General features: G+C 42.9%; 1 protein-coding gene across 9 annotated transcripts in view; it reads left to right on the top strand.

Moving 5' to 3' along the window:
- The window catches only part of MGMT (O-6-methylguanine-DNA methyltransferase), a 416,384-nt gene that overhangs the window by 373,706 nt on the left and 19,428 nt on the right, over positions 1 to 23,250 (top strand). For all 9 annotated transcript variants that reach the window (XM_075612234.1, XM_075612239.1, XM_075612238.1 and 6 more), the window contains one exon: positions 8,068 to 8,207. In XM_075612234.1, the coding sequence (XP_075468349.1) occupies positions 8,068 to 8,207 (140 nt within the window). The remainder of the gene's footprint in view (positions 1 to 8,067; positions 8,208 to 23,250) is intronic.

Here is a 23,250-nt window from a genome sequence, read left to right as displayed (position 1 = left end):
GCCGCAGACAGCTTTCCCGGGGGCCTAGAACTTGAGTTTCCACTGCCCCCCCCCCCCCCTCCGTGTCGGCGGCCTTGCGAGACCCTACCTCTCTCTTACACCCACTCCCTCACACCCACTACCTCTCGCTCTTACATCCCCCCCTCTCACACCCCCAACCCTCCCTCTCCCCCACACACGCACCTCTCCCTCACACCCCCACCTCTCCCTCTCATCCACACTCCCACCTCTCCCTCACACTCCCACCTCTCTCCCCCACACCCCCACCTCTCTTTCCCCCACACCCCCACCACTCTTTTCCCCACTCACCCACCTCTCTCTCTCTCCGCCACCCCCCCCCACCAATCTCCCTCACACCCCCACCTCTCTCACCCACATCACCACCTCTCTCATCCCCACTCACCCACCTCTCTCTCTCTCTCTCTCTCTCTCTCTCTCTCTCTCTCTCTCTCTCTCTCTCTCTCTCTCTCTCTCTCCCCCCACTCACCCACCTCCCTCTCCCCACATTCCCACCTCTCCCCACATTCCCACCTCTCCCCCCTCTCACTCTCCCCCACATCTCTCTCCCCCACATCTTTCTCCCCCACACCCCCACCTCTCTATCCCCCACACCCCCACCTCTCTCTCTCCCACATCCCCACCTCTCTCTCCCCCACACCCCCACCTCTCTCTCTCTCCCTCACTCACCCACCTCCCTCTCTCCCTCACTCACCCACCTCTCTCAATCTCCCCCACCTCTCTCAATCTCCCCCACCTCTCTCTCTCCCCCACACCCCACCTCTCTCTCCCACACCCACACCTCTCTCTCCCCCACTCGCCCATTTCTTACTCCCACACCCCACCTATCTTCCCTGACCCAATACACACACTAAGGAAGCGAGCGTATTGGACACCTCTCTCTCTCTCTCCCACACCCTCCACCAATCTCCCTCACACCCCTCCCTCTCTCACCCACATCACCACCTCTCTCATCCCCACCTCTCTCTCCTCCACTCACCCACCTCTCTCTCTCTCTCTCCCCCACTCACCCACCTCCCGCTCCCCACATTCCCACCTCTCCCCCCTCTCCCTCTCCCCCACACCCCCACCTCTCTCTCCCCCACACCCCCACCTCTCTCTCTCCCACATCCCCACCTCTCTCTCCCTCACACCCCCACCTCTCTCTCTCCCCCACACCCCCACCTCTCTCTCTCCCTCACTCACCCACCTCTCTCTCTCCCTCACTCACCCACCTCTCTCACCCACACCCCCACCTCTCTCAATCTCCCCCACCTCTCTCAATCTCCGCCACCTCTCTCTCTCCCCCACACCCCACCTCTCTCTCCCACACTCACCCATTTCTTACTCCCACACCCCACTTATCTTCCCTGCCCCAATACACACACTAAGGAAGCGAGCGTATTGGACACCGCTGATCTACAATGTACAGGACTGACTGAGAACAATTACACTGAGTGTGAAGCAGGGAAGCCTGGTTCAATTCCCAGTGTCATCTCCTTGTATCCTAATTTAAAAAATGTATATATGTGTTCAACACTTATTTTAGAAAAGGATAAACAATGTTTATACTGTAAACATAAGGAAGAGGCTTCCTATACTGTACCTATGTTTTAATGGAATTGTAAGATTCTACATAAGAAGTGGTATTGAAAAAACGTAGTGATAATGCATACCCCTAATTAGACTGACCACTATGTGGGTGTAGATATAAATATACATGCATTTGTATTTACAGTAGATGTTTTTTTTGTAGTAGATGATTGTGTTTTAGTTGCAGAAGATATGGCCTGAGATTTGCATAGTGAAATGTTTGTTTCTCTTTATTATGCGCAATCATTAGTACAGGTCTGGTGAAGCAACTACAGTTTTGTACCATGAAGAAAATTGAACTATTTCTCAGTATGGGACATAATGTACTTTAAACACACTGACTCTGTAAAACAATCGCATTGAGTGTGAAGCAAGCGAGCCTGGTTCAATTCCCAGTGTCCGCTCCCTGTGAACTTGGGGAAGTCACTTTATCTCCCTGTGCCTCAGGCACCAAAAACATAGATTGTAAGCTCATCTGCGCAGGTACTGTGTCTGAAACAATCCTATGTGCTGTGTACCGCACATTACAGTATATGTAATTGTGAAGCGCTTTGTGTCCTATTGGGAGAAAAACGCTTTATGAAATAAAGTTGTTTTGTTTAAGCACAGAATGAGAGAATTTGCTTAGTGTATTTGGGAAAGGATGCAAAATTATCCAACACTAAATCTTTAGATAAATGGCTAAACTAATATTTTCTATCTAAATTAACTTGGGATATGTCCAAGAGAGGGATCTTTTTTTATTGATAGCTACAGGTAGAATCAGAATTAGAACTTGGCTATAGCTGAGATAACATATTGTATACAGAGTATTCATTTACAGTCTTTAATATAATATCCATTGGTTAGCTATAATATGTATACAACTGTAGTAAGAAATAAATAGGACATAGGAGCACGCCGTTTCTTCAAGTGCTGCCACACCTGTGACAGTCTTTCAAATTGAATTAAGATCACAGTCAGGAACAGAAAATGAGGCGACAATCCACTGGACTTGTGTGAATAATATTGTTGGCTCTTTTAAATATTTGTACCTTTATCAAGTTAAAGGTCTTGATAAAGGTCCAAAGCAGGGCCAAAGGGTCGATGCTGCAATAAACCAGCACTATTATTCACACAACTCCAGTGGAGTGTTGCCTCATTTTCTGTTCCTACAACTCAGTAGGGCACTTCAGAAGTTCACCACAAAGGGGACATATAGGCAGATATATATCCCAGAAAGAATGTTTAATGAATTATATCAGACACTCACAGAAGTGAGCAAATATATTAATATATCAGAGAGAGGAAATAAAAGCCATTTTATACACTCCACAAAAGTTAAAATCACATAAGACATTTGTGTGATCTATGGCAGGGGTGCACACAGGGGTGTAGCTATAGCCCGGGCCTGCTCTCCCCCCTCTGTAGAGACAGGTGGGGGGAGATGGTACATGGCGACGGGCACTTGGCATTAATGGATAAGCCGGTAGAAGAATCAGCACTTGTTACACAGGCAGAGCAGGGGAGGAGCGCACTCTTCACCTCGTGCCGTCCTGCTCTGCCTCAAGTGCTGATACTTCTACCGGCTTATCATTTAACACTGGGGACCCGCCACCACATACCATCTCCCCCCGCCTGTCTCCATTACCACAGGTAGGCATGGAGGAGAGGGAGAGGGAGATCTGATGAGGGGGAGATCTGATGCTGATGATGATGATGATGATGATTACGGGGAGATATTATGATGATGAGGGGGAGATCTGATGATGATTACGGGGAGATATTATGATGATGAGGGGGAGATCTGATGATGATTACGGGGAGATATTATGATGATGATGGAGAGAGATAATGATGATGAAGGGGAGAGGTGATGAGGATGGGGAGATCTGATGATGATGCAGAGAGAGCTGATGATGGTGATGAGGGGGAGAGAAGAGGAGGGATGATGAGAGAGAGGATCAAGGAAAGGATGGGGCAGGGAGAAAAAAATTGCCATCCGTATTAATAATAATGGGGCCCTGAAAAAATGTTTGCCCGAGGGCCTGAGCTTATCTAGCTACACCACTGGGTGTACAAACTGGGGGGTGGGAAATTTTGTAAGAGGGGCACCGCGTCCTGCGCTCTTCCTCACAACATTTAAATTGATTGCTGGGGGAGAGCACGGGGCATCTATCTTCTTTCTGGATTCTCCTGATGACACGTCACCATGACAACACGGCATCAAATGTATGTATGTATGTCTTTTTTATATAGCGCTCTTAATGTACATACTGTAGCGCTTCACAGTAGTAATACACGTGACAATCATATAAATAACAAATAATACAAATAACAGATCATGGGAATAAGTGCTTCAGACATAAAAGTAACATTTGGGAAAAGGAGTCCCTGCTCCGAAGAGCTTACAATCTAATTGGTAGGTAGGAATAATGTACAGACACAGTAGGAGGGAGTTCTGGTAAGTGAGTCTGCAGGGGGCCAAGCGTTATGTATCATGTGTCTAGTATTAGCACGGTACTACTCATATGCTTCTTTAAGCAAGTGTGCCTTAAGGTGGGTCTTAAAGGTGGATAGAGAGGGTGCTAGTCGGGTATTGAGGGAAAGGGTATTCCAGAGTTGTGGGGCAGTCAGTGAGAAAGGTTTAAGGAGGGAGAGGGCTTTAGATACAAAGGGCGTAGAAAGAAGGCATGCTTGAGCAGTCGGGATGGTGCATAACGAGAAATTAGGGCTGAGATGTAGGGAGGGGCAGAAGAGTGTAAAGCTTTAAAAGTGAGGAGGAGAAGTGAGTGCGAGATGCAGGATTTGATAGGAAGCCAGGAGAGGGATTTCATCATGGGAGACGCTGAGACAGATTTACGAAAGAGTAGAGTGATTCTGGCAGCAGCGTTTAGGATTGAGTGTAGGGGAGACAGGTGAGAGGCAGGAAGGCCGGACAGCAGGAGGTTACAGTAATCGAGACGGGAGAGAATGAGGGCCTGAGTCAGAGATTTAGCGGAGGAAAGGGCGTATCTTTGTAATATTGCGGAGGAAAAATGATAGGTTTTAGAAACGTTTTGAATGTGAGAGAAGAATGTGAGAGAGGAGTCGAGTGTGACCCCTAGGCAGCGTGCTTGGGCTACTGGGTGAATGATAGTACTTTCAACAGTAATGTGGAAGGAGGTCGTAGGGCCAGGTTTCAGAGTAAGTATGAGGAGCTCTGTTTTTGCCATGTTAAGTTTAAGTCGGCGGAGGGCCGTCCAGACTGATATCACAGAAAGACATTCAGAAACTTTGGTCTGTACAGCAGGAGTAAGGTTAAGGGATGAAAAGTAAATTTGTGTGTCGTCAGCATAGAGGTGATTTTTAAACCCAAGAGATGTGATTAGGTCACCTAGAGAAAGTGTGTACAGAGAAAAGAGAAGAGGTGCCAGGGCAGCGCCCTGGGGTACCCCCAGAGGGAGATCGATAAAGGAGGAGGAGGTGTTATCAGAAGAGACACTGAATGTACGATGGGAGAGATATGACAAGATCCAGGATAGAGCTTTGTTACGAATACCAATAGTATGGAGAATGTGAAGGAGAAAAGGGTGGTCCACAGTGTCAAATGCTGCAGAGAGGTCAAGTAATATGGTAGAGAGGTCAAATGGCAACGCATTGCCATGGGAATGCGACGTCACTTGACGCCGTGACGACTTGCTTCCATGACAATGTGACTTCACATGACGCCGCAGAGATGAGATGCCAGAGAGCAGGTAAGAGGCAGGAGGGGCGCAACTTTAAAATTTTGCACACCCCTGAGTAACGGCATAAAACAGAATAGAGGATAGAGGAGATTTAGTGTAGGTATCATTTCAAAGCTCCTACAAAATACTACAAAATTAAATTGTCTTTAAATATTTATTACTCCATACAACCAGATAGTCACCAGACCCCACTGATTGGCTGTTATTCCTTTAGGACATTCATTTCACACTGAAAAAAATACAGTATAAGTAGATGAAGATGAGTGCTCACTGTCACGGGAGACCAGGACTAATACCAGCGATGAACTTGTCAGAGAGAAACACAAGAGTTTATAAAATTAATTTATTGGAAAAAAGTATGTAGCAACATAATACATATATACAGGGCTCGACAAATGCACTCACCCAGTCGCCGCGGGCATGCACATTTGGCCCGCAGGCGAGTTTCTTACCGGCGGTGGGTGCATCGGCGTGTGGAGCGTCTCCCGGCATTCTTGTGATGTTTCCCCCTTCAGCTCCCGTCAAAATGGCCGAGCGGCTTCAAATGACGCCGCAATGCCATGACAACAGGACGCTACTTGACGTCACGACGTCGTCGTCCTCCTTTTTCCCTTCTTCCTCCCGACATCCATCCCGTGGCAGTTGTTCCTGGCCCAGAGACTGCGGCCAGCATGTGCCGAAATTGAACCTGACATCTTGTGTTCGGGTCTGGTTGCCAGGCCCCTGATTTCCTCCCCCGCTGCAGTAGGCGCCTCTTTCCACTGTTGTTGCTGGGGGGAGGGGAGTGATAGTGGAGAGAGGGGGTGAAAGAAGGAGATGAGGGGATGGGAGAGAGTGAGAGAAATGCACGTTGAGTGGAAAATAGAGGAGGTGGTTCACGAGGGTGTGAACGGCGTGGGCTCGCAAGGCCGCCAACACTTGGGGGGGCCACGGTTTGAACGCTAGTCCTGGGCCCCATGATACCTGTCGGTGGCCCTGTGTGTATGGGAGGTAAGGCCTCTCCTGGGGGGGTGGAGGATGGCGCGGCTGACTGCCTCCAGCCTCAGTGGTTTTCAACTGGGGTTGCACCTCAGGGGTTCCATGGCTGCCAGGGGGGAAGAGCCGGGACAACTCTCCCATGCTGTCCCAAGCCCGGCAGCGCAGCGACACCCTCACATAGCAGTGACCCAGCAGCCGGGGTGACCGGGGTCACTGCTGTACTTCCTCTCCCTGCCTGCTCAGGTCTGTGCGGCTGACATGAGGGAGAGAGGATTGGGCGGGTGCTGACAGGAAGGAGACAGGATTGGGCGCTCGCATGGGCTCTCGCAGAGGTGTGTGTATGTAAATGGGAGTGTGTGTGTGTGTGTGTGTGTGTGTGGGGGGGGGAATAGGGAGTGTAAGGCAGAGAGTGGGGGGAGAGAGACTGGGTCGACGGGAGGGGGGGGAAGACGGGGGACGAGAGACGGGGGTGAGTGTTGGGGTTCCCCGGAATTTCACAATCGAATTCTGGGGTTCCCCAACCAAAAAAAAGGTGGAAAACTCCCTGTTCGGACCTACCACGAGTACTGCTGTCCCTCTGCATATTGCACCCGCGGCGGTGCTGCGGCCTCCTTCCCCCTCCATTTGGAGCCCCTGTCCAGTGAATTTCTCCGCTGTCACCTTACCCATTGAGATAATTAGGTCATTAGGAAGAAATCCTCTCACTTGTGATGGTCGCCCTCCCCCTGGCACCTGTGCCACTGATTGAGCCACCTGTGCTGAAGCAGAGATATCCTTTAAACATGACCTGATGGTGGCCCTTGAGGACCAGAGTTGCCCACCCCTGTTCTAGCATCTTGTATGATCTCATTTGCTTTTTCTGCCATAGTTAACCCATTATATTCTGATAACAGTCTTTTATCGCCCCTTCACACACTGGTTTGTCCTTTAGTAACTCTATAAAGCAATTATCCAACTATTCTAAATAAATAAAAAATGTACATAATGGTTTGTTGTTAATAAGCTAAAATTTTTACCTCCTGTTAATTTAACAGTGGGAATGAATACATGAGAATGCTGAAAAATACTTGTGTCAAATGTATACATTCTTTATTTATCTTCCCCAGTCTTCCACAATGCAATAAAATGCAATTATAAAATATGAATAAGGTATTTCAGGAATCTTTATGAAAGAAGGCCTATAATCGCCAAAAAGTTGGCTTTGTATTTGCAACGGCATAAGCTCAGATCTTAGGACACTAATTGCCTGGTAACTTTATGCCCCAATGCCACTCGTTTTTGAAACTGTAAATATTTCTAATAATTAAATGTTGTGGGTCATTTATCCGGGGCTCAGGAGTACAACGGTTGCACAATGGATGCAATATGTCTGACTTGTGCTGTGTCGATTTTATGTATTAAACGTTTGTCAGCTTTATGGTAATTGCAGTAAGAAGCTGAATGTATTTTAGCCACAGTTATGCCGCTGTTCAGATGGAAGAAAAAAAAATGTTCAGTCTTAATCAAGTTAGTTACGAAGACTCAACGCAGGATTGGTACAAACGACATTAGCTTAGTATCCGTGTAAGTCCTTAACCCCAATTATTCCTTTGTCCCCTTTTACCAAGCAGCCATCAACACTAAGGAGATAGAATGAAGGCTTCTGGTGTATAAATGTGAACTAGAATTGAAAGGTTTCTATTTAAATACCAACATTATAACAATATGAACTGTAATGGCTAATTTAGCATAACACTAATATGTATGTATTGACAAAACATAATTGTTCAGCTGATCACCGTTTGTTCCTCAGATTCATTTACCAAAAGGGTGCTGTTGGCTTTGTTGAACAAAGTGAAAATTGGAGAAACGGTCTCGTACAAGGAATTAGCGGAAATCGCGGGCAATGAAAAAGCCGCGAGAGCTGTGGGGGGAGCGATGAGAAGCAATCCGGTAAGATGCCAGATCCTTTTCCATGCGTTTTCCTACAATCTGCCTTCACTTTTCTTTTATTACACAGATGTATAGTAAATTACACCATCACCCCCCCCCCCCCCTTCATGGCCAAAAACTTTGCCACCTACTTCAAAGATAAGATAGACATGACATCTCATCAGATAAGGCTCCACACACAAGACCTACCTCCCTCTGCACACCTAAATCCATCCTGAGCTCATTTCCGCCTGCGACTTTGGAGGAGGAGGTCTCCACGTTCATCCTCTACTCCTACAACCTGCATGCTTTACCCTAATCTTTCACATCTTGTATGCTCCTTCTCTGCTTCATGAAATTCCCACCTTAACTCGCATCTTCAACTTTTCTTTCACCACTGGCACTGGCATTCCTATCTGCCTTGAAACATGCACTCATTACACCTAATCTAAGGAAACCCTCTCTTGACCCAACCTCTCTCCTATCTCTCTTCTTTCCTTTTCCTCCTGGCTACTTGAGCGGCTTGTATACAACTAACTGCATGATTCACGCTCTCCTCCAACTATCTGCTTGACTTTATGCAGTCTGGCTTTGACCTTCATCACTCCACTGAGAACACTAACAGGAGTGGCCAATGACTTACTCACAGCAAAGTCTCAGGGTTAGTTATCTTTATTCTCCTTGATCTCTCTGGTGCATTTGACGCTGTTATTTACCCCCTTCTCCAGCATAGTCTCCACTCTATTGGCCGCCATGACATGGCCCTCTCCTGGTTCATGGTCTACCTAGCTAACCTATCCTTTAGTTTTTCCTTCTCTGGTGTCTCCTCTCCATTGTAACTTTCTGTCGAGGTCCTCTCAATCCCACCTACAAGACTCCTCCTGTGCTGCACCCTATCTCTGGAATTTCCTACCAGGCACCAACAGGCGCGCCCTGAAAAAGCACATTTTTTTATGAGGCCTATCTGACACCCCCTGACATCCATACTTCCAAACTACATCTGGAGACATACTCTGTCTTACAATGAGCAGCCACTTTGTTTCAACTGTACCCCTTATTCCCTATAAGATTCTACATGCAGTGTCCTCAATGCCAATAGTATAGGTTTGCATTAATTTCTTCTTATTTTGTAGGGCCTTCCATTCATGTAACTACTGCTCCCCTAATGTACTGCTCTGTGGAATATGTTAGCGCTTTGTAAATAAATGATGATGATAATAATAATAATAGTTGTAAGATACTTTAAAGGTTGAGGTAGGATAAACAAGGACTACATTTAACTTTGCTCCATTTTCTAAGAGCTGTTTTATCACTCTGCCCTGATTGCTGCCTCATTGGAATTACGACAGCATTCTTTTTTCAGTTATCAATGTGCCCCATGAAAAATAAATAAAGATTGCAATGTATTGTTCGTGAGCAAGAAAATGGCATATGTCCCAGTGCTTTATTACCCCAATATTCCTTTCTTACTGTCGTTTGAACGTGAAATTTTACAGGTAACACCCTACAGCGCTAGAGGAGACACTTTAACATATCAATGGCGTCGCCAGCACTGAAACCGTTAAACTTAACATATAAAATGTATTTTCTACTGTATAAAATATACTTGCCAAAACCAAGATAAAATTATGTATGCAGTGATATCTTAAAAAGCAACAGTAGGTTTAGTTAGAAAGCAAATTAGTTGTTTTATTATCGATTTTCTTAATGTTGATAGATTTCAATTAAAATAGTAGAATCACAATGACATTAACCACTTTGCAGCTGGGTTGACTCGCTTATTTTTATTATTTATTTTTCTGTGTCTGCATTATGTCTTTACCCCCCCGCACCCCCAATGCCCAAACCACATTCCTACTCAATTATTTTTAATTGTTGACAGATTTCACTCACACGTTTCAAAACTTTGCAGCCTGAGACTGATTTCTCAACAAAAGCAAACTTGGCCACACATGGGTGGCAACATAAGGCTACCTAATGGATACAATGTCCATTTTACATTTGTGACTCACAGAGGAATTTTGGCATTGAGCTGACCCACATAACCAGAGTGGGAAAATGTAAGTCCAGTGGGTACATTCCGGTGGAGAAGGATATAGACTTTGGAGACCTGCCATGGTTGTTGTACTGTACAAGAGAGCCATGCATATGTTCCTATATGGAAAGTGCATGGGCTATAACAAAGGATTACAATTAAGGGTCTAGTTCCAGCACATGTTGGAATTGTCGTAAACACAGCACTCCGCAATATAACCTCAAACGCACCATCTTTAACATTTGTGGCATGAAATAAGTTGCGCTCTGTAGCTTTTCTATTCAAATGTAGGCGTAGTAACTGTAAACACCAAAAAGAAAATATCACCAAATATACATTTGCGGTCTTTGTTGGGGGCTTCCCACTAGTGTAGAAAAGAAAATGGCAGCAATTGAGTCATCAAATTGGTAAATCCTTTCACTGCCCGGGGGGCTTTGTGTTTCTGGCAGCAAAGGGGTTAAGAGTAGGGAATATTTTTTATTTGATATAACAATAATAATAATAACTTTTTTCATATAGCGCTTCTCTCCCAATGGGACTCAAAGAGCTTCACAATTACAATACAGTGCGCGGTGAGCAGCATTGCAAATGTAGGGTTGCCAGGTGTCCAGTATTGAACAGACTGTCCTGTATTTGGCCACTGTCCAGTAATAAAATAGAGATAGTAATGGACATGTATGTGTATTACCTGTCTGAACATAGTGACCTGCACCAGCTTGGGAGAGAGCAGGGCTGTTCAGTTCTCTCCATCCTGAATGGTGGCATTACCCAGCAGCAGCCAATCAGGTGGAGGTGGTAGGAGTGAGGGTGGGGCCAGGGAGAGGAGGAAACAGCATGGAGCAGAGCGCACGTGTGTGTGTCTCACCTTTCACCATTGTGTCCATTGGTTTTAGAGAAGACACCTGGCAACCCTACGTACATGGGATTTCTACAGACACCGTTCCAGCCCAGATGAGCTTGCAATCTGTGTTTTCGGAGGGAGAGAAAGTGACTTGCCCAAGGGGTCAATCACAAGGAGATGACACCGGGATTTGAACCAGGCTCACTATAGGTGCTATCCGAGTCCATGCCTTTATCACTGAGCCACGCCTTCAGACATCAATATTTCTCCAGAATAGAGAACTACAGTACTAGAGAATTTTCTATAAATCTTGATAAAGGTGACACTGTGAGCTCATTTGCATATCATTTCCCAGAATCCCTGGCTGCAGTGGGAGCACTGTATGCTAAGAAATATTGGGGAAAGGCAAACCTATCTGAAACATGTGAATGTGCTCACAAGTGATAGTTGTATTTGCTGTACAGATAAATCTTCAAGTAGGAAATGGATATTTGCAAGAAAATACCTCCAAGTTCCATTTTTTTTTGGGAGGGGGAGTGGGTGGAAGAGACAGGAGATTGTGTAATTCCCATTTAATTACAGGCATCCCAAATATTACAAACAAGAAAATGACAGCCCTTTTCTACACCCCTGAAAACACCCTAGAGAAATAGCCATCTCTCTACAGCAGCACTGTGTTCAAACAAATGTTGTCTACCCCACTGGCAGTTAATGGGTTAAATTGGGACCTGCGGCTTGCACATTTAAATGAGAATGCACCTTTAAGACTCTCGGAATGCAATATTATTACTGTATAAATAAAACATTTCTGTTTTATAGTGTTAGCGACTTCCCACTGCAAGCTGTAAGTATGGTAACGCGCAGGAAGCCCTTTTCCCCCTAAAGCAGCACTGAAGTCTGTAATATAATCAAACTGTGGCATTATATTAGCGAACACAAATTTTTTATACTACCACCGAGGGATAGAAAATAACTGAAATAAGATTGACCATAACCAGCTCGCCATCTTTACACTCAGAAACCTTCGCTTAAAAAACAAATTGCTATAGCTTTACTGCGCTACTTTGCTTCCTGCTAACACAAGAGCAGATCTGTTCACAGCACAACCTGCTGTAACCGCTAGTTTGAATGCAGCTCCTCCACTGCAGCCTCAGGGCAAAGTTGGGTACATTTCCAGGAGATGGCAATTACACCTCCTTTTTGCACTAACCTGCATTGTTATTCAGAGAGAATTGTCTCCTGTAGGTTTGCATTAGATTGTGTTGTAATAATCTATACTAGGAGTGGCCAACTCCATTCTTCAAGACTTACCAACAGGTCAGGTTTTCAGGATCTCCCTGCTTCAGCACAGATGGCTCAGTCTGAGACTGTTACACTGATTGAGTCACCTGTGCTGAAGCTAGGATATTCCTTAAACCTGACCTGTTGGGGGGGTCTTGAAGACTTGAGTTGGTCACCACTGAATGATATCTTCTAACAATAGAAGGTACTAACCTGTCTCATAGTCAAATCTGCACTAGTGCAATGCACCAAAATACCATTTTCTGCCATTTCTATAAATATGCAGTGGTTGTAATATGACTGCATGAGTCATTATCAATATTTTTTTTATTTAGAACCCCAAAATTGCACATTTCTAAGGAAAAGTAGGTCAAATCAAAAATGGTCAGTCCCTTTCTTTCTATTTTTTTCTGAGCTTCACAGCACAATGTTGTGAAGTTATATTTCTATAACCTTTCCTCTTGTGTATACAGTATGCTCTTAAACACTTGTACTTTTGACAATTTACTTTTTTTTATTCTTTAACTGGTAAGATTATTTTATTTCTGAGATGTTCCGGGCCTATGATGGTGACAATGTACTAAATATATAGACGCAGTATAACTTCTATCTTCAGTATTACTTCTATCTTCTAGCTCAGGTTCGTGGGTACAGCTATTCCCATGAGTAATCTATACTTTGCATCTGAAGTCATAATTGCTCTTAAAGAAGCAGTCCAAGCGGAACTTTAAAAAATATATATATATTTTGTTTTAATATATGCAGCCTTTTGATTACCTTTATTGAAAACTAATTACCTAAGCTGTCGATCGATTAATTCTCATGTAATCGATCAGCAAAGATCCTGCTTCCCAGGGTTCACTAAATGGCTGCCTTTCAGTTTAAATCAATCCTTCATTCAGTGTAACTCAGCAGCTACAATGTATTCTTATATTACTATGGTAACATTATCTATTGTTACAGTTTGCAGCTCAAGCTGCTGGGAATATTGGCAACAAATTATCACAAACAGGAATGTGTTGCAAAGATCTTGCACTGCTGGCGAGGTGGGTTAAAATCTGCAACAGAAATAAAAGGATGCTCAGTATATTAAAACTCATTAAAAATGGCATTAAGAGTTAAATAAACTCTAAAAATGTGGTAAGCATTATCTAATACTACAGGACTGATATTTTTTTTAAACACACATGTAGGATATTGCATGGATTGCCCCTTTAAATGTTTTTTTTTTTTTTTTTTAAGAAACACTGGATCTCATTTGTCCAAATAATTATTGAGATATGAAATTACACAATTTCAACATTTTGTTAGTTTATGTAGAAAACATTCATAACATCTGTGGCACTTTTGTTAAAAAGTCATGAATATTTTTACTCCATTTTTTTAATGCAGTGGTTGAAAACATTTTTATTTTAAGGATTATTTGTGAGCTCGACTGCATCGTAGGGATTTAGCTTTAAAACTGCCAACCAAGCAATATCCTACGTGTTTTTTTTTAATAAATCAGTTTTTTACTATGAGAAAATACTTATAGCATTTAAAAAAACAATTCTGAATGACATTTGTAATGTATTATAATGTAAGCATCTTTTGTGTTTCTATAGCAACCATTTACAAAGTCACATCCCCTTCCTCTTCTGAAACATGCTCTGGCACACCCTTTTTGAGCCCTGTCCTCTCTAGCAGTGCACCAACTGTATCTAGTGACTGCCTGGTCACATGATCTTCCCCACAGAACTTTGCATCTTTGGTCCTCTTCTGCTGCACTGACAGCCATTTAGTGAGCCCCTGAGCCGAATCTTCGCCAATTCATCACAGGAGAACGGATCGATCGGCAACTTGGCTAATTACTTATCATTGTGTGGTTTGCATTGATGCACATATTAAAGGGTCAATTAATGGGGAGGGGGGAGTGGGGAGGTAAGCTCAAGCTACTGTCTAAGAGACGGTGCCAGGGGTATAGAAATCTGGGAACAAAAACTACACTTGCCTAGGCAAGAAAATGACCTCTTTTGAACAAGCACTCGTGTGGTGATGAAAGTAAATGAATAAAATAACCTTTATTAATATATAGGGATAAACAAATGAAGGGATAGACACACAACACTATTAAAAAGAGTATTAAACTAAATACCTCCCAGTCCTGTGTACCAGACTGGTTGCAATATGAGTATAAGGAACCTTGTAATAACTGGCACATGCAAAATAGATGGATAGCTTGTGCCTCAGTGTGGTATGTATGTTGGAACCAATCTCGTGTCTGTCAATGATGTACCGGACAGACACCTGTATATACTGTATGACCACAACTGATTGAGTTGTTACTCTAAGAGAGTACACGGTGAAGTTAGTAGTGAGTGATCAGTGCACAGTGTCTCAAACTCACATGCTAAATATTTCCAAAGGTTGGTATACCTAGAAATTGTACTCAAATCTTAAGGGTAAACAAAATAAATAAAATAAAAAAGGGCCTTGAAGGTGACGCAGAGTAATAAAAATGAACACTAAAGCTACTGTGTAGCTAGGGAAAAAAGGCTTCAAACTGGGAGCCTTAGACACCCTATTGGGTTGAGTATATACTGCACCGACACACTTTATTCGAGCAAATACCCGGTATGTACCTGGCAGATACCTGGAATGCGCCGCTCCTCACCTCTGACAAGCCCCGTTGCATTTGCCTTCCCAACCTGGGTTCATGCCTGGCTGACGGGCGGCTGATCTGTTAAATGATAATGATTAGGATTTAATAGGCTGCAATGCTTCGCGTGTCTACCAAATGGCATAAATTCATGAATTGTAATGCAGTATATATATATATACTGTGCAGTATTGCAGCCAGCAGGAATAAAATGCTTCAATCCCTGCTTGGAAAATACCTCAATGCACTCGGGCAGAAAACAGTCACAAACCTCAATACACCCGGGTATACCCGAATTCGTGGGACTAGCCGAGCTCGAATAAAGTGTGTCGCCAGTGTACAAGGTCTCCCGCAAGGCACGCTAACAGTGTCTAATTAATGCCATAGAATGCCTAAGCCTATGTGGCGGCAGCTGAGACATAGGGTCCTAGAACACATAGGGACCATACGCAATAAAACTGACACCCCACTTGCCAAACACGTTAACACTGCACATGGAGGTGATATTTCCAACTTACGTTTTAAGGGCATATACCAACTCTCAGAAACAATCAGAAGGGGTGATTGGGACAGAGAACTCCTTAAAAAAGAGGTGAAGTGGATTTATTCCCTAGGAACGCTGTATCCGCAGGGTCTAAATGAGGGATTTATGTTTGCCCCATTTATTGGTTAGAATATTTTTTATATCCTATGCCACTTTTGACATCATGATAAGACCACATGTACTCATATGGCCGGGTTTTATACTTATGGGGTGTAAGTGTGGTATTGACTTTGGCTCCAGCATTTGGCCTGTAATACCCTTTACACACCATAGCCTACACTGTATCCACTCCATATTTTAGTAGTATGTACTGGCACATCTAACAGCTAGGTACTATCTCTTTGCTCCCTAACACCATTAGCCTCTTGGATGGCATTCGTTTATAGATTTATTTATATATCTGTAAACTACATATTAACCCCTGATGGTTTAAACGTTCATTCCACCTTTTAGTGTTTATTGCATATAATCACTCGCTTACCCGTCTTGGCAATTCTCTATTTACTGCCTCACTGTCCTGAATTGACTCAGGTTTCATCAGGAAGCCAGCCATTACTTTTACATAAATAAATAGCAACACAAACACATGTTTTATTACCAACACATATACTTACCTTAGCGCCACTGTTGCCAAGGCAACGCTTGCCTATTTAAACGTTCGGCTACCGTAGAGGCGGGGCCACCTTGAGAAAGCGTCAGTGCGATGCGAAACAGCCGTCGGTGGTGGGCGCTCCTCTGTGACGTCAGCACATGTGTCAGTGCGGTGGCGCCTAGCGTAGCCCCGAGGCAGCCTTCACTGGGCTGAGCTATATCGAGGCTTGCTGCTATATGAGATATATCTCTCTCCACCCAGCTAGCTAATGTTCTGTGGTGTTCATGAATACACCACGCCGGGTGGAATCTCTGTAGATATAATCCGATTGATGCAGTGTTTATAACGCATTCTGGTCTCTTTCACTCAGGTACTATCTATCTTGGTATTTATACATGGTTGAGTGTATTGGAGACCATTATCGCTGCACCCACACTACACAAATGTACAGTATATACCCAGCGACCTGTATAGATTCCCATCACACTAAACGTGGAATAGTATATATAGTCAGGTCAACTGATAAGTTTGATTGCCTGATACCCTTTGAACTGTGTCCACTTTCTTGAGTAACCTGGGTGGTACTACTAATATATACATACCTTATACATAGGTCACTGTTACTAACTGGTTTTTGGGTATCGTTTTAAACACCTGCTGACACATTAGCAATATATAAAGATACCTGCTTACCTCTACTGTACCAATTGTGCTATTCCCACGGAGGAACCTGAGAAGCAGCTTACAGTTTATCTTGTATTATACATTGGTTTCACTGCTTCCACATAGGCTTAGGCATTCTATGGCATTAATTAGACACTGTTAGCGTGCCTTACGGGAGACCTTGTATATACTCAACCCAATAGGGTGTCTAAGGCTCCCAGTTTGAAGCCTTTTTTCCCTAGCTACACAGTAGCTTTAGTGTTCATTTTTATTACCCTGCGTCGCCTTCAAGGACCTTTTTTATTTTATTTATTTTGTTTACCCTTAAGATTTGAGTACAATTTCTAGGTATACCAACCTTTGGAAATATTTAGCATGTGAGTTTGAGACACTGTGCACTGATCACTCACTACTAACTTCACCGTGTACTCTCTTAGAGTAACAACTCAATCAGTTGTGGTCATATATACAGGTGTCTGTCCGGTACATCATTGACAGACACGAGATTGGTTCCAACATACATACCACACTGAGGCACAAGCTATCCATCTATTTTGCATGTGCCAGTTATTACAAGGTTCCTTATACTCATATTGCAACCAGTCTGGTACACAGGACTGGGAGGTATTTAGTATAATACTCTTTTTAATAGTGTTGTGTGTCTATCCCTTCATTTGTTTATCCCTATATATTAATAAAGGTTATTTTATTCATTTACTTTCATCACCACACGAGTACTTGTTCAAAAGGGGTCCCTTTCTTGCCTAGGCAAGTGTAGTTTTTGTTCACATATTAAAGGGGAAACAAAAACGGCATTTTGGCCTGCTGCTTTAAATGCCATTTTGAAGTGGCTGCTACTTTATAGATTATTTGTCTGAATCTTTTGTAACACTCTAGTTGACCTAGACGGCTGTCTTCTAATCCAGTGTTTTTCAACCAGGTTTCCTAGGAACCCTAGGATTCCCCGGGCATCCCTCCAGGGTTCCCTGTAATTTTAAGGTCATTTTAAAATTGCTCCAATTACAGAAGAATTTACAATGCATCTGATCCCAAACTCGCTGTTAGAGCGCATTGGGGTTCCTCAGAATTGCATAGGGTTCCTTGACCAAAAAAGAGTCATGGTAGTCCAACCCACATTTGATCCACTCACAAAAGGATATGGACAGCAAAACAACATCATCTTCACCCCAACATTTCATGCAACACAAGTAGAGGAAATGTATTTGGGTGAAAGTGGTAATGAGAGGAGGAATTTAAGAAAAATGCAGAGTGGAAACACTTGAGAGTGGGTTTGTGAGAGGAAATTTGTATTAGAATATAGGATATTGTAATAGAGAGTGAAGAAGTAAGTAAAAATATAGGTTGGTACAATGAGAGAAGGTGGAAAATGACCATGTGTGATGTACAGTATGTATGTATATCTTTATTTGTATAGTGCCGTGCATGTACATAGCTCTTCACAGCAGTAATACATGTCACATAATATTACAGATAGCAGGAATAGACGCTCCAGACATAAAAGTAACAAGGAGTCCCTGCCCCAAAGAGCTTACAATCTAAGTGATAAAGCTAGTAAGAAAGAGAGATTAAGAGAAAGCAAGAGTGAGAGAGAAGCAGAGGTTTGGTTTGGGAGAGTGACCAAGAGGAATAGTAAACCACTGATTTATGTGATAATGTTAATATTAATGTCTCAAGCGATTTAATGCTGGATTCTTGTGTGACAACAAGCTAGTAACAAGGAGAGAGAGAAACACAGACTATTAAAGAATAAGTACAAGGGAAAAGTGTAGGCAACCGTGAGAGACAGACGAAGACTCAGATCCACAAAGCTCTGTTTAGTGACTTAACGTGTCGTTAACCTAACTTAATGTCACATGAAGACTAACAGTGTATCTTCAAAGCGCAATAACAGAACGTTAAGCTATGTTCTCTCCCGTAAAGAACATGGCGTTAACTATAATGGATATTAGTGATAATGACATGCAAATGAGGCGTTATCATAACATCGCATTACCAATTAAGTTCATTAAGCTCATTAAGTTAATTAATGCAGGGACTTAACATTACGTTTTTTAAGTTATACCTAAATTTGGCGTTACGCCTATCCAAACACTGAAATAGGGTTTTTGCTGTTTCTGGGTGGCCCTAGTTAGGCAGCATTTTCATAACATAGCGCTATTTTCCTCTCATCTCCACTTCAGCAAAAGCCCTCTTTCTCAGTCTGTACTGGAGCAATGCCAAGACTTGCATAATATCACCTTATTGTAAGATAACACAATGTTATGCTTCAATAATGTGATGTTAAACTTATGTTAATGAGATGTAGTTCAGGTGTAGATTTTGCATACAATTGGCTTTGAGCATATGATGTTAACTCATGGAATTTAAAGTCTGACCTTTTTAAGTAACGTCACTTTATGAGCCCCGACTTACCCGAGACTTCTGGATGTAGCCCTAAGTAGTCCGAGAGATGGACATGCAGAGAAAGAAACCACAAGAAGATAGGTGATGATTTGAAAGGTGTTGCTCGGTCATATAAAAAACAAGCCAAAGAGAGTAAAATAAAGGATACACAGGAGTAAAATTAAGTTTTAGAGGAAGAGGAGTACTTTAGTTGAAAGAGGGAGCATGAGAAAAAAATGGGGTGAAGAAAAAGTACGGAAAAAGACAGGAAAATTAGATGACAAAAAAAATGTAAAGTCACATTGAAATTGCTGGTAAAATAAGATGGTGGTTGTGGTAGGAGGTATGGCATAATGGATAAGGTATTGGACTTGTCTAGATACATTTTAGGGCTTTTTCCAGCCTCAGCCATTTATACTCGATCTTGTGTAGATGTCCTTCTCTGCCTCTGATTAACTCCTATAAATGGGTCATGATATCATTGTTCCTCACTGCTCTATCTTTAAAGGCTGTCATGCAGACCAGAAAGTCAGAGTTGGCTCCATGAACACCTCCAAAGTATAACTGTAATTTATATTGTAATTGTATGGTATATTTGTAAAGTTCATGACATGTAGAAGTGCTACGTCAGTGGTTTTTTTTAACCTTTTTTGTTTAAGGAACCCTATAATTATATTGTGAAACTCTGTGGAACACCAACCCTCTCTAATAGCGCGTCTGAGATCAAATGAACCTGAAAATTACAGGGAGATGGCCGGGGAACCCAATGGTCCTAGGAACCGAATGGGACATTTGGACCGTGGCCTTTTAGCCGCGACCAAATGGCCGCTGGCATTTGGCTGCTGGTGGACCCTTTTCTTCTGGGAGAAAGTAAGTTTTAGCATTTAGGGTATGGGTCAGTTTTAGGGGTTTTAGTGGTTAGGTGGTTAACTTCAAGGATTTTTGTGGTTAGGGTGCTAACTTTAGGTTTTTATGGGGTTTTAGGGTAAGGGTTAAGCTTAAGCACTTACCTCCTTGGCCGGCGGTGCAGATCCCAGCCAACACTGTGCTACGTAAATACAAGATATCACAGAAATGTATTGCAGTGATTGTATTTTATATTTCTTTCTTTCTCAAAAAATTCTAAGTAGAAACAGAGAGGATATATTTAGTGTTTGAGATGGAGACAGTGAAAGAATGGGGACAGAGGGGAGAAGGTGAGGGAATCTGTTTAATAGAAAAGTGGCATATAGAAGAGGAACATCTCCTCAATATAGAGAAGGGCGCTGGCCCTGGCCCTGACATGGACAAGAGGCTGAGAAGAGGGAAAGAGCGAGAGTGAAAACGAGGATAAACCAGAGACTGCAACAAAATTGCAGCAATGTTATTTTATTGGGTTTAAGCTCCACATGTAAAACTGAAATGTAAAAGATTCAAAAGGAAAATGTGGTGCATATATTTTTATTTCACAAGATATTAACCTAGTTAGTGTATTGTATCACACTACTCTGGTACTAAAGTGAAATTGAATATTTATGGGTTAGAGTTTAAGTAAATTGTTACATTAGTAGCAGCCTCTTTTAACTATATGTTTGATCAAATAAGATCTGTCCTTAAAATATAGTGTAATATTTATAAGAATTCATGTCTTGCAGGTCCGTCAAGCTCAAAAAGGGTTAAAATATGAGTGCTTTATAATCCAGTAGTTTGCATTCATTGCACACCTAAATTCATCATTGCTTATTACCACAATTGAATGCAAGGACAAAATAAAAGAGTGCTCTGTTTTGTACCAAATAGCTAAAATCCATATTTTCTGTCAAGTGTTGTCAGGGTGCTGCTTAATTCCTGGTATACACAGCCTACAAGTTTGCCTTTGTAGTTGTATTGCTCCACATAATTCATACAATGACCTTCAACTTTATGAGAAGGTGGAAAAGGTGCCGGCAGCAGCTGAGGGATGCAACATCTTTACTTCAAATTATGCCAAGGACATGGAGGGTGTCTCACCTTTTGCAAGAAAAACTTCAAATAGTTTACAGCACTTGAGATTGATTGTGAGGTCTGTGGTCCTCAAAGGGTACCCATAAAGTTCAATTAAAAATCTCATTAGGATTGTATAGGAGGATCAAAAAGGAATCAAAAAAGACTCATGGGAGCTAGAGAATGCCTGGCTGATTAGTCCAAAGCCTTCATAAATGATTATTCTGTTACTCAAATAAAATATCTTCTGCGGTCTGTTAACAGTAATAGCCATACTTTATATTCTGCTTGCTTAAATTATTGTTCCATGTATGAAATAGCTTAGTGTACATTGTGTCATTCATAGTACGAATGCAAAGATCCAGAATGTTGTACTCAACTAGATGATTGCTGACCACAACAACTATTCCACTAGAAAATAGTTACTACAGAAGGGGCTTGCATGTGACGTGGAGGTGCATGGGCGCTGCAAGGTCAGCACTGACTGTGCATAATATCTTCAAAATAACCCTCCAAACACTGCAAAATATGTCTAAAAGTCCCTTAACCTACAGGAGAAAACTTAAATATGCCCCCAGAGGGAAGAAAAGTTCAACCCAGGAGCTTACCCATTTTTTCCATAATAATTAATAACAATTGTTTGTTCTTGTATAGCGCTGCAAGTTTTTACGTAGTGCTTTACAGAGACATTTTGCAGACACAGTCCCTGCCCCACAGAGCTTACAATCTATGTTTTTTAGAGATTGAGGAACAGGGAGATAAGGTGACTTGCCCAAGGTCACAAGCATCCGCTCAATTTTGGAATTGAACCAGGTTCTCCTGCTTCAAACTCAGTGCCAGAGTCAGTGTCTTTACTCACTTAGCCGCTCCTTCAGCCCTATAAAAAGGCGCCTTAGCACCAAGCGATCTGAAAGATTGCACCGAGGCACGACGGCCCGCACATGCTGACTCGGATCTGGAGAGAGAGAGGAACACACAGATTACACAAAAGGCTCTTAAGGAATTGTTCAAAGAGATGCAAATATAATTCCCAAATTCCTTTAAAACAGAATTAAATAAGGCAATAGTTAACTTTAAGACTGAGTTGTCCTCGTTGGCCACAAGGAACTCTGAACTTGAGAACAAGATGGAGGAGTCACTCCAGATATGTGAGCACAGATGAGGAGGCCCTTAGGATAGGAGAAGAGATACGAGTCCTGAGGGACAACTTAAATGATTTGGAGAATAGAGAGAAGGCAGAACTTCCGCATTCACAATGTACCAGAGGTCATCACAGCGGAGGCTCTCCAGCCTTATTTTAAAAGGCGATTCGCACATTGAGCCATCATTATGAGGAAGCACGACACAAATTAACAAGGTGTACCACTCTCTGGGCTGAAGATTGGATGACCCAAAGAAGAGCAAGGATATAGTGGTAAAAATGCACCACTATGGGACAAAGGAAAGAATAAATCAATGGATGCAGAAACAAATATACTATTGAATTTGAAAAATCCACTATACAGATTTTTCAGGACCTCTCTAGACTCACTATTTCAATAAGAGGCCTACACCCATCACAACCCTACTACGTGAAAAGGAGGTGAGGTACAGATGGGCTTTTCCCTTCTGTCTGGTAGGGAGGGCAGGCCTTAATGCGCTTCCTGGCCGATGCCTTCCTGAATACACTGAGCCTGGGACCAATAAAGCGGATAATGGAACAAACGATACCACATAGGACACCGAAAGTAATGAGGCCCCCTGGCCCCCAAGGGAGTCAGGAGCAGCGGGATGGTTCAGAATGAAATACGATAAGGACCTCTGCGACATTTACCATTGCGTGTTACATCCAGCTGGAGATCAGTGACAGCAGAATTGTTTGCCGAATGGGTGACTCCCTCCCCAGCCTCCAGACACTGTCTGGGCCTTCTGATTTTACTCCATGTCGTCTTCCCCCACCTCCGGGTGCCATCCCGGAAGATTACACATGAGCAGGGACTATAAAATTTTAACCCAAGCGAGAGAAGAATTTGGTAGGTTGCAACTAGGACATGGAAAAAATTCTTAAGTGGACTAGGCAAACATACTACTGTATGATAAAGGAAATAAAGCTGACCACCTTGTGG

This window comes from Ascaphus truei, chromosome 8 (genome assembly GCF_040206685.1).
Source record: "Ascaphus truei isolate aAscTru1 chromosome 8, aAscTru1.hap1, whole genome shotgun sequence".
NCBI lineage: Eukaryota > Metazoa > Chordata > Amphibia > Anura > Ascaphidae > Ascaphus > Ascaphus truei.
Note: the sequence above shows the minus strand (reverse complement) of the source record. Positions and strands in the feature narration are given on the sequence as shown.